We start from the raw sequence: 14,171 nt of genomic DNA on the forward strand, positions 1-14,171 counted from the left end.
TATGTATTAAGGTATTTCAGTTTATTTGAGGCCCATTGGCAGTTTCATAAAATAGTATCCACAAAACACTAGTCTCCACGTCAGCAGTGAAGAGGTGACTCAGGGATGCTGGCCTTCTTTGCAGTTTCTCTGTCCAGTGTCTGTTGTTTTGCCCATCTTAATATTTGATTTTCATTGGCCAGTCTGAGATGGCTTTTTCTTTGCAACTCTGCCTATAATCGAACCCACAAATGCTGACGCTCCAGATACTCAACTAAAGAAAGCCAGTTTTATTGCTTCTTTAATCAGAACAGTTTTCAGCTGTTCTAACATAATTGCAAAAGGTTTTTCTAATGATCAGTTAGCCTTTTAAAATGATAAACTTGGATTAGCTAACACAACATGCCATTGGAACACAGGAGTGATGGTTGCTGATAATGGGCCTCTGGATGCCTATGTAGATATTTCATAAAAAATCTATTTCCAGCTACAATAATCATTTACAACATTAACAATGTCTACACTGTATTTCTGATCAATGTGATGTTATTTTAATGGACAAAAATTGATTTTTCTTTCAAAAAACAAACCTTTCTAAGACACCCCAAACTTTTGAACGGTGTGTATATCGATGTGTATTATTGTTTTCATCACTAACACATACACACAGTACCCCACTGACTCCCCCATGAATTGCTGTTTCAGCGTTGTCTCAATGAAGAGTTTGGTGTTCGACATGCAACGTGCCCACAGTTACGAGCCCGGGATCAATATCCCCCTTCGTATCACGGATAAAGCCTGAGCTGGAATGTGACGCTAGCTGACACTGGCTGTGTGTATTATTGATCTATAGGGAACAGAGATGAATGTGACGCTAGCTGACACTGGCGAACTTGATTAAATCCTGAAAATATGTAGTGTTGTAGTTTACCCCTCCTGGTTAGATCAACTTATACACACAGAGCGTGAGACAGGCTGGATGTGAAGGCCTGGGAACTGGGATCTGGCTGTGGGAGGACTCGGGAGTCACGCCAACCACAGTAGTGCAGAGAGACGGAAATGCCTCAAAGAAACATTGGTAAATGTTACCACATGTTCTATTTTTACAAAACACTTTCTCATGTCTGCTGCTACTCTGGATGCAATCTGTTCCCTGATCTTGCTATAAGTAAAGGTTTCCAACAAGCCTTTTTGTGAATTAAACATGATTCCCTTTTCCAGGGTATTGCCTCGAAGCACGAAGATATGCTTTCCATGTGTGGGTGTTCATTTGTGTTGAGATACTTAGTGGCCAGTTTAATAGGTACACCACCCTGTTCACGAAAAACGAGGTCCCGTTAGGTCCTTTTGATACAGCTTGAACAACGTTTCCATGCCCTGAAGAATTTGGGCTGTTCTGGAGGCAAAGGGGGGTATTTAAACGTCCTCTCACTGTCAACTGTGTCTATTTTCAGCAAACTTAACGTGTAAATATTTGTATGAGCATAAGATTCAACAACCGAGACATAAACTGAACAAGTTCCACAGACATGTGACTAACAGAAATGGAATAATGTGTCCCTGAACAAAGGGGGGTCAAAATCAAAAGTAACAGTCAGTATCTGGTGTGGCCACCAGCTGCATTAAGAACTGCAGTGCATCCTCATGGACTGCACCAGATTTGGCAGTTCTTGCTGTGAGATGTTACCCCACTCTTCCACCAGGGCACCTGCAAGTTCCCGGACATTACTGGGGAATGGCCCTAGCCCTCACCCTCCGATCCAACAGGTCCCAGATGTGCTCAATGGGATTGAGATCCAGGCTCTTCGCTGGCCATGGCAGAACACTGACATTCCTGTCTTGCAGGAAATCGCATACAGAACGAGCAGTATGGCTGGTGGCATTGTCATGATGGAGGGTCATGTCAGGATGAGCCTGCAGGAAGGGTACCACATGAGGGAGGAGGATGTCTTCCCTGTAACACACAGCGTTGAGATTGCCTGCAATGACAACAAGCTCAGTCCGATGATGCTGTGACACACTGCCCCAGACCATGACGGACCCTCCACCTCCAAATCAATCCCGCTCCAAAGTACAGGCCTCTGTGTAACGCTCATTCCTTCGACAATAAACACAAATCTGACCACCAGCCCTGGTGAGACAAAACCGCGACTCATCAGTGAAGAGCACTTCCTGTCTGGTCCAGCGACAGTGGGTTTGTGCCCATAGGCGACGTTGTTGCCGGTGATGTCTGGTGAGGACCTGCCTTACAACAGGCCTACAAGCCCTCAGTCCAGCCTCTCTCAGCCTATTGCGGACAGTCTGAGCACTGATGGAGGGATTGTGTGTTCCTGGTGTAACTCGGGCAGTTGTTATTGCCATCCTGTACCTGTCCTGCAGGTGTGATGTTCGGATGTACTGATCCTGTGCAGGTGTTGTTACACGTGGTCTGCCACTGTGAGAATGATCAGTTGTCCGTCCTGTCTCCCCGTAGTGCTGTTTTAGGCGTCTCACAGTACGGACATTGCAATTTATTGCCCTGGTCACATCTACAGTCCTCATGCCTCCTTGCAGCATGCCTAAGGCATGTTCAGGCAGATGAGCGAGGACCCTGGGCATCTTTCTTTTGGTGTTTTTCAGAGTCAGTAGAAAGGCCTCTAGTGTCCTAAATTTTCATAACTGTGACCTTAATTGCCTACCGTCTGTAAGCTGTTAGTGTCTTAAAGACCATTCCACATGTGTATGTTCATTAATTGTTTGTGATTCATTGAACAAGCATGGGAAAGTTGGCATAGCGGGCATGGGGGTAGAGGGAGTGCTTCCTGTGTAACCCTCCCCCAACCTTCTCCATGTAATTTCCTGTCTTTGTCAAACCCACAGCTGTGGCATGCAGGATAGACAGACACGTGCGCACACACACACATTTGCACATGACCAGACTACATCACAGACACACTCAAGTGGGTCTTTCCTGTACGCTTGACTCTTGTGGAGTCATGAGGTGATGTGCGATTCCGTTATGTAAGAGTATTTTCCCCAAAACATTTATATTTAGCAGGGGTCTCCTCCTACATAGTATTTTCTCAGTGGGTTGCTTGACTTCGACTAAGCTGAGTGCTATCCTCTACTGATTCTGTGGAGGGTTGAAGTCGTTAGGTCTCATCTGTGCGTTGGCACAATCAATAGCTCCTCGCCATTCTGTTTACCTGGCATAGTGATTTGTATGCACATGTTGGCACATTGTGTTCTTTGTATGCATGCTGTGGAGCTCTGTCCCATCCATATGGCAGGCACATCTTGCTTGCTTGCTATTCAATTAATGTCCATACCCCAACACACTACCTACTAGACAGTGTTTCAATACAATGACCTTGAGAAACCGATTTTAGCCTTATGTCAGAATACCTTGACGGCTGGTGTATTTTCACCACGCAAACCCACACGAGTGCTGACTTCCTGAAAGCGAAATAGCCCTATGAACACGTGTGTTGACTCCTCTTCAGCTGCCAACCATTGTCCCTGCTGCTACTGGGAGAGGCCGTTACCATAGTAACTACACCGCCTCTGTCACTTCCTGTTTTGGGCATGACTCCGCTGCCTGACAAGGGCTGTGATTCCTGTGTTGTCCCACGGTCAAGCTCCTATTATTAACAAATAGCCGCTGTGGTGGAACATGGCTGGTTTATGTAGGGCCAAGAGGTCGTTGATAATGTTCTAGCAACTTCCCTGAGCAACTGAAAAGTGTGTTTTGAAAAGCCATGTAAAAGCTTGAGAATATATTTTTCAAATTCAATTACCTGAATAGTTTGATAGTTGGTCGCTCAGTGCAGTTGACATGCCTGTTTTGTGTCTTCCAAACAAACTGTGTCTCTCAGGGCCTTCCCAAATGGCATCATATTCCGTATATAGTGCACTACTTATGAACAGAGCTTAATGGGACCTGGTCAAAAACAGTGCACTATATGGGGAATAGGGTGCCATTTGGGACTCGACCTCAGTGTTCATACTGAAACATTTCAAAAGTCACAATCACTTCCACCACAGATGCTCCAGCCTATCGTAACTGTGTGCTCTTGCCTGCCCCCTCCAGGTCTGTCAGAGGAGTGCAGGGTGCAGACCCCTGCCTTCACAGATGCAGTGCGGCTCCACAGGCAGGCTCAGGGACACTACGGCACCTGGGACATGATGTGTGGAGGGCCACCACAGGTGAGAGGAACACTATGGAGCTCTAGCTCCTTGAGGACTGAGTCCCATTTAGTCAACCTCGTTTAATGTGAATGTATTGTGAATAGGTGATGCTAAAACCTTTACAGTACTTACAGCAGGTCTGAGTCACGGCTTTAGCTAAACCTTGAGTGGTCAGTGTCCATGATGGATGTGAGTCAGGCAGCTGGTGTGTATTTGAGTTCTGTCTGTCTATTGAGGATTTGTTTCTCTGAGAGTACAGGTGGAATTGAACTCTCATCCTGAGAACGTAAGCATAACATCAGTTCTCTGATCTGAGTTAGATACTGTATCTCACATGAGGGATTCACAAGAATCTTATCAGCGCAAAGAACCAATCACAACACATTTGTCGGAGACGGACCGGTCGAGTGGTGAATGAATTGAGCCTCTCCCCTCAAACTAAAGAGTCGTTCTCGAGCCGAACGTCCTCACACTCTTGTGAGTAGGGGAATACGGTCAGTTCTCACTCATATAATCAGGGTTACACAAGTGACCTTAAGTCATCTTTCCATTATTAGTTTCAATATCTCAAATGAGGAATATATCCAAACTCCCGTATTGCAATATGTTCTCCGAAGCCAGGTAACTACAACATATCAACCCTCAGAGGCCCCAACACTAAGGACCGTAAGCACCAAAGAATGTGCAGTGACGTCTAGCTGGTAGAACCTCCTAAAAGTATAAGGGGATGCCCCACAAGCTGTATCGCAAGGGCATCTCCTTGCAGTGCCTAAGTAGCCATACCTCTGGTGGAGTGAGGCCTTCTGGAGGCTGGAACTCTTTACTATTGTAGGCCAATATAATAGCTTCCGCCATCCAATGTGATAACCGTTGACTGGTTCCGCCCTTGCAGGGAGGCTCCCGTGCCCGAGTTGGTCGCTCTTGTGCAAAGCTCTCGTTCTATCCGTTCATACTGGACAAAAACGGTGTCGCTCTTCTGTAGAAGGGAAAGGCGGCAGATGGAGAGCCACAAGGTCCAAGGCGAGACTTGTAATTGCTGCTGACCTTTTTTAGGTATAAAGGCAGGGTTGGAAAAGCCCCGTGCCAACTGTAGGCATGAATCTTTCACTCACTTTGCGGACATAAAGGCGACCAATAAAGCAGTCTTAAAGGAGGGATGTGTCGTCTCCACGCTTTTCAGCGGTGCAAAAGGCTGCTATGAAATGGCCTCGAGAGAAAGAGAAATCCCATGACTGGACTAAAGGCTTGGGAACTGGCCGTAAGCGACGCGCCCCCTCCGTGGCTCTCGAGTAGTACAGCAGTCTAAGGCACTGCATCTCAGTGCAAGAGACGTCACTCCAGTCCCTTCGTTCGAATCCAGGCTATACTCACATCAGGCCGTGATTGGGAGTCCCAAAGGGCGGCACACAATGGGCCCAGCGTCATGCGGGTTTGGCCGGGGTAGGCCGTCATTGTAAATAAGAATGTGTTCTTAACTGACTTGCCTAGTTAAAGGTTCCTTATTTTGATTTAAAATTGAAACGCATTAACAAGTGGCGTTTCCCCAACGTGTTATTGTCGAAGCCTATGTGACAGGCCGAGAAGGCGGCTGGAGAAAGCGTTCCCTCTGTTCAAAAAAAGTATAAAAATACAGAGCATTGGTCAGGAATGATGTGTTTCTGGTCACACCACTTCTCAAAAATGCACCACTTGATTCCATACAGAGGGCGTGTAGAAGGAGCCCTCTGGATCGTCTCAAAGACTCTGAGAGGGCAGGCCTGTCGCATCCAGATTTAACCTCTCACGGGCCAGGCCCAGAAGGCCATGGTGTCTGGGTAAGGTTGTCAAATTGACTTGGGTCAGCAGATCCCTGCGTAATGGCAGTTGCCAGGGCTCGGCGTACAGCAGGAAGATGTGCTCCGCTATGCAGCGCTTGCCTGGCCATCAAGAGGCTACAAGGTTGCGGGATGAGCCTTCTAGATTGGGGCTGAGGCGAGAAAGTATTACGCAACACACTCTGCCAAGCGTGTGCCAGCAAATTCAACCCGAGTTGTCTCCAGCTTGCATGAAGAATAGCGGGTAGTGTGTGTTTTCGCGCAAAGAGATCTATGTATGCTTGACCGTATCTCTCCCAGACCTGTTTCACCACTTGGCTATTTGGTATTTTTGGTGTTGGTATTTTATTAGGATCCCCATTAGCTGTTGCGATAAGCAGCAGCTTCTCTCCTTGGGGTCCACGTGAAACATGACATAATACAGAACATTAAACTAGAACAGCTCAAGGACAGAACTACTCAAAGGTTCGGTACTGACTCAGTACTGAAGGAAAACATCTGTTTTGCCTGAGCAATACGAGGCGTAAGAGTCCCATGCAATCATGGCTCTAATACTGTGTTTCCTTCAATTCATTCTGGATTTGGGGTGTGTGTGTGTGTGTGTGTGTGTGTGTGTGTGTGTGTGTGTCAGTGCTGTGTTAACTATGCAAACAATTTAGTAATTTTTTAAACACTGAACAAAAATATAAAAATGTAAAGTGTTGGTCCTATGTTTTATGAGCTGAAATAAAAGATCCCAGAAATGTTCCATATTCACAAACTATTTCTCCCAAATGTTGTGCACACATGTGTTTACATCCCTGTTAGTGAGCATTTCTCCTTTGCCAAGATAATCCATCCACCTGACATATCAAGAAGCTGATTAAATAGCATGATCATTACACAGGTGCACCTTGTGCTGGGGAAAATAAAAGGCCACTCTAAAATGTGTAGTTTTGTAACACAACACAATGCCACAGAAGTCTCAAGTTGAGGCATGCTGACTTCAGGAATGTCCACCAGAGCTGTTGCCAGAGAATTGAATGTTCACTTTTTGACCTTAAGCCGCCTTGTTTCTTTTTAGAGAATTTGGCAGTACATCCGACCGGCCTCAACCTCAGACCAAGTGTGGTATCATGTGTGCGAGCGGTTTGCTAATGTCATTGTTGTGAACAGAGTACCCCATGGTGGCTGTGGGGTTATGGTATGGGCAGGCATGACTTTTTCAGATTCAGTGGAAAGCCTCTAGTGTCCTAAATTTTCATAACTGTGACCTTAATTGCCTACCGTCTGAAAGCTGTTAGTGTCTGAACAACCGTTCCACAAGTGCATGTTCATTAATTGTATATGGTTCATTGAACAAGCATGGTAAACAGGGTTTATACCCTTTACAATGAAGATCTGAAGTTATTTGGATTTTTACAAATTATCTTTGAAAGACAGGGTCCTGGAAAAAAAATTTTTTGTTTTTGTTTACAATGCTTTTAGTTTTAGAGCTGTTCAGGACATGTTTATTACTGGCCACCCATTCTAAAACGGACTGCAACTCTCTACGTACATATCCCAAACTGAAGCCATGGATTACAGGCAACATAGTAGGGCATAGTAGGGCACTAATCCGGTTGCTTAAGAAATTCTGATGCGCCTTCCGATGAACCAAAAAACAAGCAAGGTGTCAATACAGGACTTAGATCGAAACCTGCTCTGATGCTCGTTGGATGTGGCAGAGCTTGCACACTATCACGGATTACAAAGGGAAACCCAGCCGAATGCTTACCCAGTGACACAAGCCTACCAGATGCGCTAAATGCCTTCTATGCTCACTTTGAGACAAGCAACAGTGAACCATGCGTGAGAGCACCAGCTGTTCCAGACAACTGTAAGCTTTCTGTAGCCGACTTGTGTAAGACCTTTTTAAAGGACAACATTCACAAGGCCACAGGGCCAGACAGATTACCAGGACGAGTACTCGGAGAATGCGCTGACCAGCTGGCAAGTGCCTATACTGACATTTTAAACCTCTCTCTTACCCACACTGTAATAGCTACATGTTTCAAGCAAACCACCATAGTCCCTGTGCCTAAGAACGCCAAAATCATGTTGACAGGTTACCATCTTTGAAAGGCTGGTTATGGCTCACAACACCATTATCCTAGAAACCCTGGATCCACTCCAATACGCTGCACCAACTGGTCAACAGATAATGCAATTTCTATGGCACTTCATCTGCCTTTCCCACCCAGACAAAAGGAACACCTACGTGAGAATTTTGTTCATTGATTGCAGCTCAGTGTTCAACACCATACTGTCCTCTAAGCTCATCACTAAGCTAAGGACTGAACACCTCCCTCTGCAACTGGATCCTGGCCTTCCTGACGGGCCAGGTGGTGAGGGTAGGCAACCAGGTGGTGAGGGTAGGCAACAACACATTTGCCACTCTGACAGGAAACTGATGGCCTTAACACACACACATTCACATCGATGGAGGTGGAATGGATCGAGAGCTTCAAGTTCCTCGGTGTCCACATTCACTAATGACCTATCATGGTCCAAACACACCACCACAGTTGTGAAGCGGGCACTCCGCTCCTCAAAATGTTCTACATCTGCACCATTGAGGTCATCTTGACTTTTCTGCATCACTTCTTTGGTATGGCAACTGCTCAGCATCCAACCACAAGGTGCTACAGAGGGTAGTGTGTACACCCCACCAGGCAGTGTCAGAGGAAGGCCCTAAAAATTGTGAGACTCTTTCTGCTACCGTACGGAAGTCTGGGACCAAAAGCACCTGAACAGCCCCCCCATTGGTGACTGGCAACAATTTATGCTTTTTTTGCCTACGTTTACTGAGTAAATCAGAGTAGATAGCCACAGTGAATTTACCAGCTACGGCTATCAACAGTTGTCGCAGTGACATTCTATTGAAATGGTTACTTGCGTAGTGTAGTCTTAACCTGTGTAGTCTTAAAACCTGTGTAGTCTTAACCTGTGTAGTCTTAACCTGTGTCGTCTTAACCTGTGTAACCTTGCGACACACCTACAAACAGGAAACCCGATCACATCGAGAAGAGCTTAGAGGAGTACTCTGAGGAAGAGGTGAGAATGAATAGCTGGCTGGCGAGTGGCTCTTTAGTACGAGGGGATGGGGCTCACCTCATTCGCCAGTCGACCCAGCTGTCTCCGACATGCGTGTGGGATTTGGTTCTTCGAGTTTGAGGGTCTGGTGAATCCCTCATTTGAGATATTGAATGAGAACAGTGTAGAGCACCTCTTGTACCTCAGCCCCTCCCACTGTCACAGTTTGAACAGACCCCTGCTTCTCTGGGTGGGGTCTCCTCTGAAAGACTCTTTTAAATTCCCCCTCTGTTTCTTACCCCTGCTTGGATAGGAACAGTCCACCTGCTCAGGTGTGGCCCTGCCTTGGGTGGTCTTTCTTTCAAAACGCCTGTTCTTTCTCACTCCATTTCACTCATTGTCCTCCCAATTCTCATCAACACAGGGAAAGATGGCTTTTCAGAGCTCTCTCCCTCCCTTTCCTCTGTCTCTGTAGGCCTTGATCTGTTTTGTGGGACTGGTAATGGTGTTTCTGCTTGGTATAAAGGGAGCCGTAGGGACGAAGGCTTTGTTTACACAGGCAGCCCAATTCTGATATTGTTTTCAATCATTGTTTTTTTTGATCAGTCAGACCGGTTCTGGAAAGTATCTGATGTGCTTGGTCAAAATAACAATTAATGGAAAAAAAGATCAGAATTGAGCTGCCTGTGTAAACGTAACCTAAGTGGTGCCATACCCTGAATCACATCACTCTGGGTGCACCTAATTCCTACAGGCCCTGTTCAAAAGTATTGCACTGTAGATGGAATGGGGTGCCATTTGGGGGGGTGGGGGGGGCACCGTTACTCTGTCCTGAAGTGATCGGACTTGCCTAGTATGAGAGACAACTTTGAAGGGATCACAGTGTTGGGCATGAGACAGGAGGCGCACACCTGAAATGTCACCCTATTCCCTATATAGTAGATCCTGGTCAAAAGTAGTACACTATATAGGGTGCTATTTGGATGGGCACCCTAGATTTACCGTGTCAATATCATGGCCCTATTTAATAACGGCTGTCCTTCCAGGAGTAATGGTGTGTTTCTAGCCTTTGCCTACGCAGGGTTTGCCAAGAGCATCACAGGCGTCCTAACGCATGTACCTCACCAACCACACAGTAGGCTTCTATGAACATCTAGAGACGAGGGGGGGGAATTCTGCACGTCATGTAGCTAGCCGCTGTGTTCAGCTCCAATCTGTTGTCTGGACCGCATTGAGACGATTATTCAAGTATGTCGAAAGCAGAGTGGGCCAAGTCGAGCCCCAGTTAAATTGTATTAAAACTTGAGTTATGGTTTTATATTCTGCAGCCAAAGCAAGCCAGGCCTACGACACATGTAGATGGATAAAGACTGTAAGTCTGTATCCTTGTCCTCTTTAAGAGATGGGTTGGGTGGGGTGTGCATATTTACACACGTTAAACCACTTCCTCAGAACTATCATGTCAAACTTGTTTGTTTTTCAGTTTCTCTTATGATTTCACTGGAAGTCGTGTGTGTGTCTTATATCCACAGATTGTCTTCCCCATGTGAATGAACCGACAGTGCGTTTCGAATTATTATTGGCTGTCTGGTGACATGTTTGACTGTTTAGTGTAGGGTTGTATTCATTAGGATACATGGTAGTAAAACTCTTTTTTCCGTGTCAGTTCCTAATGAATGAATCGCAGTTTAGTCTTATTGGAGGAGCTTTGGGAAGGTAAATGAAGAGTTCTTGAGCACAGAGAGTGTGTGTTGTGTGCCAGACTGTGTGCATGGGCTGGGTCCTGGTTAGGGGCAGTAAGCACTTTTCCTGTCTCCCTCCTGCCCCCCCCCCAGTGTGTCTACAAACACGCAACACAGGAAAAAGGGGACATAGGGCCAGTGTTTGTGCTGCAGGGCGGGGGCTGCTTGCTTGTTTTTCTTAGTCATTAAAGGGTTTCTTTATTTTGACTATTTTCAACATTGTAGAATAATAGTGAAGACAACTCTGGAATCCTGTAGTAACCAAAACGGTGTTAAACAAATCAACAACAACACAAATAATTAAACATGCCAAGACTGGGCAAAGCAGACATCAAGGCAAAAAGGGTGGCTACTTTGAATAATCTCAACAACAAAATATTTTGATTTAATACTATGTGGTTACTACATGATTGTGTTGTTTAGATGTCTTCACTATTATTCTACAATGTAGAAAATAGTCAAAATAAAGAAAAACCTGCAATGTACAAACTTGGTACTGTATGTTGGCATATGAACTATAGTTGTTTACCAGTGAAATGTATGCTGGAATATGTTTTGTATCTATACCCCTATGTGATTCTGACCAAGAACCGAGAGCAACTAGACGGATGAGGTGTACCACTAGTACAGTACTGTCTAGTAGTATCCTCTATAATTTCTTTTATCAAACAAGAACACGACGCAGAAGATGACGTACACTGCCATTTTTTGTATTGTGTAACAAAGGCAGGGGTTTGTTTTCTGAAACACAATGAGGGGGGGGGACTCATTTTTCTGTGATTTTTACCCCTGAGGACTGGACCTTCATCCCTCTGCTCTGGCCGTAGCTGTGGCCCATGAGTAAACCACCATCTGGCCATATTGTGTAACGCCACACCCTACAATCACTTCTAATTGTGGATGTAATTCAAATGCGACAATCAGGCCCGGTATAATTTGGGCTTTAAAGACATGGTCCTGAACTTTGGCGACTAGTAAACCTCCTGCTTTGGGCTGGATGTGTCAATGTGTAGTTTATACATGCATAGTGTATGAGCAGAATTAGTGTCTTACCTCAATTAGCCACGAAATCCCTAGTTTGAAAGCGACTGTCTTCTGGAAGCTGTGTGGCTCCTTTCCCCCCTGCATTTCCCCCCACGCGGGCCAGCATCCCTAGCAATTTGAGTTTCAGCCAATGAGCTTCGGTAACTGAAAGGTGGCTGGATTGAATCGCCAAGCAGACTGAACAAGGCAGTTATCCCACTGTGTCCCTGGTAGGATGTCATTGTAAATAAGAATTTGTTCTTAACTGACTTGCCTAGTTGAATAAAGGTTAAATAAAAATAAATGGCCTTTTCAAGTGAGTGACTGTGTATGATGGGTTGGGGTGGACTGAGGTGTGTGTTCAGTGTTTGAGTGCCTTTTTTAAAATGTTTGCTGTAAATCTAGTGAGGCAGATGCGCTGCAGGTAAAAAGCTGTGTGTGTGTGCCTGTAAGCACCTTTTTATAATGCCGAACCACTAATGGAGAACTGGCCCTCTGACAAACCCAATCCCAGCAGATTTACCTGTTTGGAGTGTGTGTATTTTAATGCATGTTAGGGAGAAAATAGTCTGTCATGACACTGGGTGAGATTAGGGTGTAAAATACCATGCTACTGTATATGAGAACATATATTACGTGACTTAATTATTTAATGCAGAATGAATCAATGACCCATGATATTAGTTACATAGTGGTCAAACTGCATCCTGTCTCAGACACTGACCTGAAGGTTTCTTTTAATAGCACTATGCACACACTGATTTCTGTTATACACTGCATTTGGGAAGTATTCTGACCTTTGACCTTTGCCACATTTTTATGTTTACCGCCATATTATTTCTCATCTACCCACAATACCCCATAATGTCAAAGCAGAAACAGGTTCTTAGAATTTATATCACATTTACACAAGTATTCAGACCCTTTACTCAGTACTTTGCCGAAGAACCTTTTGGCAGAGATTTACAGCCTCGTCTTCGTCTGCTGTCTCGTGCCTTTTATTGAGGAGTGGCTTCTGGGAGTGACCTTCGGGTTCTAGTGGTAGTAGATTAGTGGCCAGAGGGCGCACACTTAATGTGTTGTGAAATGTATTGTAATGTTTTTAAATTGTAGTACTGCCTTCATTTTGATGGACCCCAGGAAGAGTAGCTGCTGCCTTGGCAGGAGCTAATGGGGATCCATAATACTTAATGTAGGTGACTCTGAAGTGGTTGCGCTCTACAGGTTGCCAGTTAGTTGTGTGTTTGTTACCGTTCTGTTTGAAATGCCACAAAGATTAAGACTGACAACACCTTGTCATTTTCTCTGTTGTGGGAACACCGAACTCCAACAACAAAGCCTCTCAAGTCTCATATGTTTTTACTAGGTGCCAAGTCCTGCCAGCCACTAGTTACTTCTCTTGGTTACTCATACAGGCACATCCTATACACACACTTTAAAGATTGTGTAAGTGATTAATGCTGTGTGTGTGTTTAGATCCTAGCCAACCTAGTGATGGAGACCCTCTACCCAGAGCTGAGGAATCTGATTGGTCCTCGTCTGAAGGGGAAGATACAACAGAGACAGAGGAACTGGATGCTGGTGAGTCGTTCTACCTACGTGCTGCACTCTGTTCTTTCCCAGGCCCCAGAGGTTTCCCTGAGCACACTGTTTTTCCTGTTCAGGTCACATAGTCTGGAAAACTCCTGGACCAACATTCCTGATCACATTGCTGATTGCGTGTGCGTCCCAAATGGCACCCTATTCCCTACATAGTGCACTACTTTTGACCAGCCTACACGTGCATTATGTGCCCTGGTCAAAGGTTGTGGAATAGGGTGGCATCTGGGACAACCCTTTCTCTCCCTGTCTCTCTCCAGATCTGAGGCATCTGGGACAACCCTTTCTCTCCCTGTCTCTCTCCAGATCTCTGAGGCATCTTGGACAACCCTTTCTCTCTCCCTCTCCAGATCTGGGACAACCCTTTCTCTCTCCCTCTCCAGATCTGGGACAACCCTTTCTCTCTCCCTCTCCAGATCTCTGAGGCATCTGGGACAACCCTTTCTCTCTCCCTCTCCAGATCTCTGAGGCATCTGGGACAACCCTTTCTCTCTCCCTCTCCAGATCTGGGACAACCCTTTCTCTCTCCCTCTCCAGATCTCTGAGGCATCTGGGACAACCCTTTCTCTCCCTGTCCCTCTCCAGATCTGGGACAACCCTTTCTCTCTCCCTCTCCAGATCTGGGACAACCCTTTCTCTCTCCCTCTCCAGATCTCTGAGGCATCTTGGACAACCCTTTCTCTCTCCCTGTCCCTCTCCAGATCTGGGACAACCCTTTCTCTCTCCCTCTCCAGATCTGGGACAACCCTTTCTCTCTCCCTCTCCAGATCTCTGAGGCATCTTGGACAACCCT

General features: G+C 45.7%; 1 protein-coding gene across 1 annotated transcript in view; it reads left to right on the forward strand.

The window, feature by feature from the left end:
• The window catches only part of niban2a (niban apoptosis regulator 2a), a 57,706-nt gene that overhangs the window by 32,195 nt on the left and 11,340 nt on the right, over nt 1-14,171 (forward strand). Inside the window, 2 exon segments of the mRNA XM_064972468.1 lie at nt 4,049-4,164; nt 13,256-13,360. Coding sequence (XP_064828540.1) covers nt 4,049-4,164; nt 13,256-13,360 — 221 coding nt within the window.

Source organism: Oncorhynchus masou, chromosome 8, assembly GCF_036934945.1.
Source record: "Oncorhynchus masou masou isolate Uvic2021 chromosome 8, UVic_Omas_1.1, whole genome shotgun sequence".
Classification (NCBI taxonomy): domain Eukaryota; kingdom Metazoa; phylum Chordata; class Actinopteri; order Salmoniformes; family Salmonidae; genus Oncorhynchus; species Oncorhynchus masou.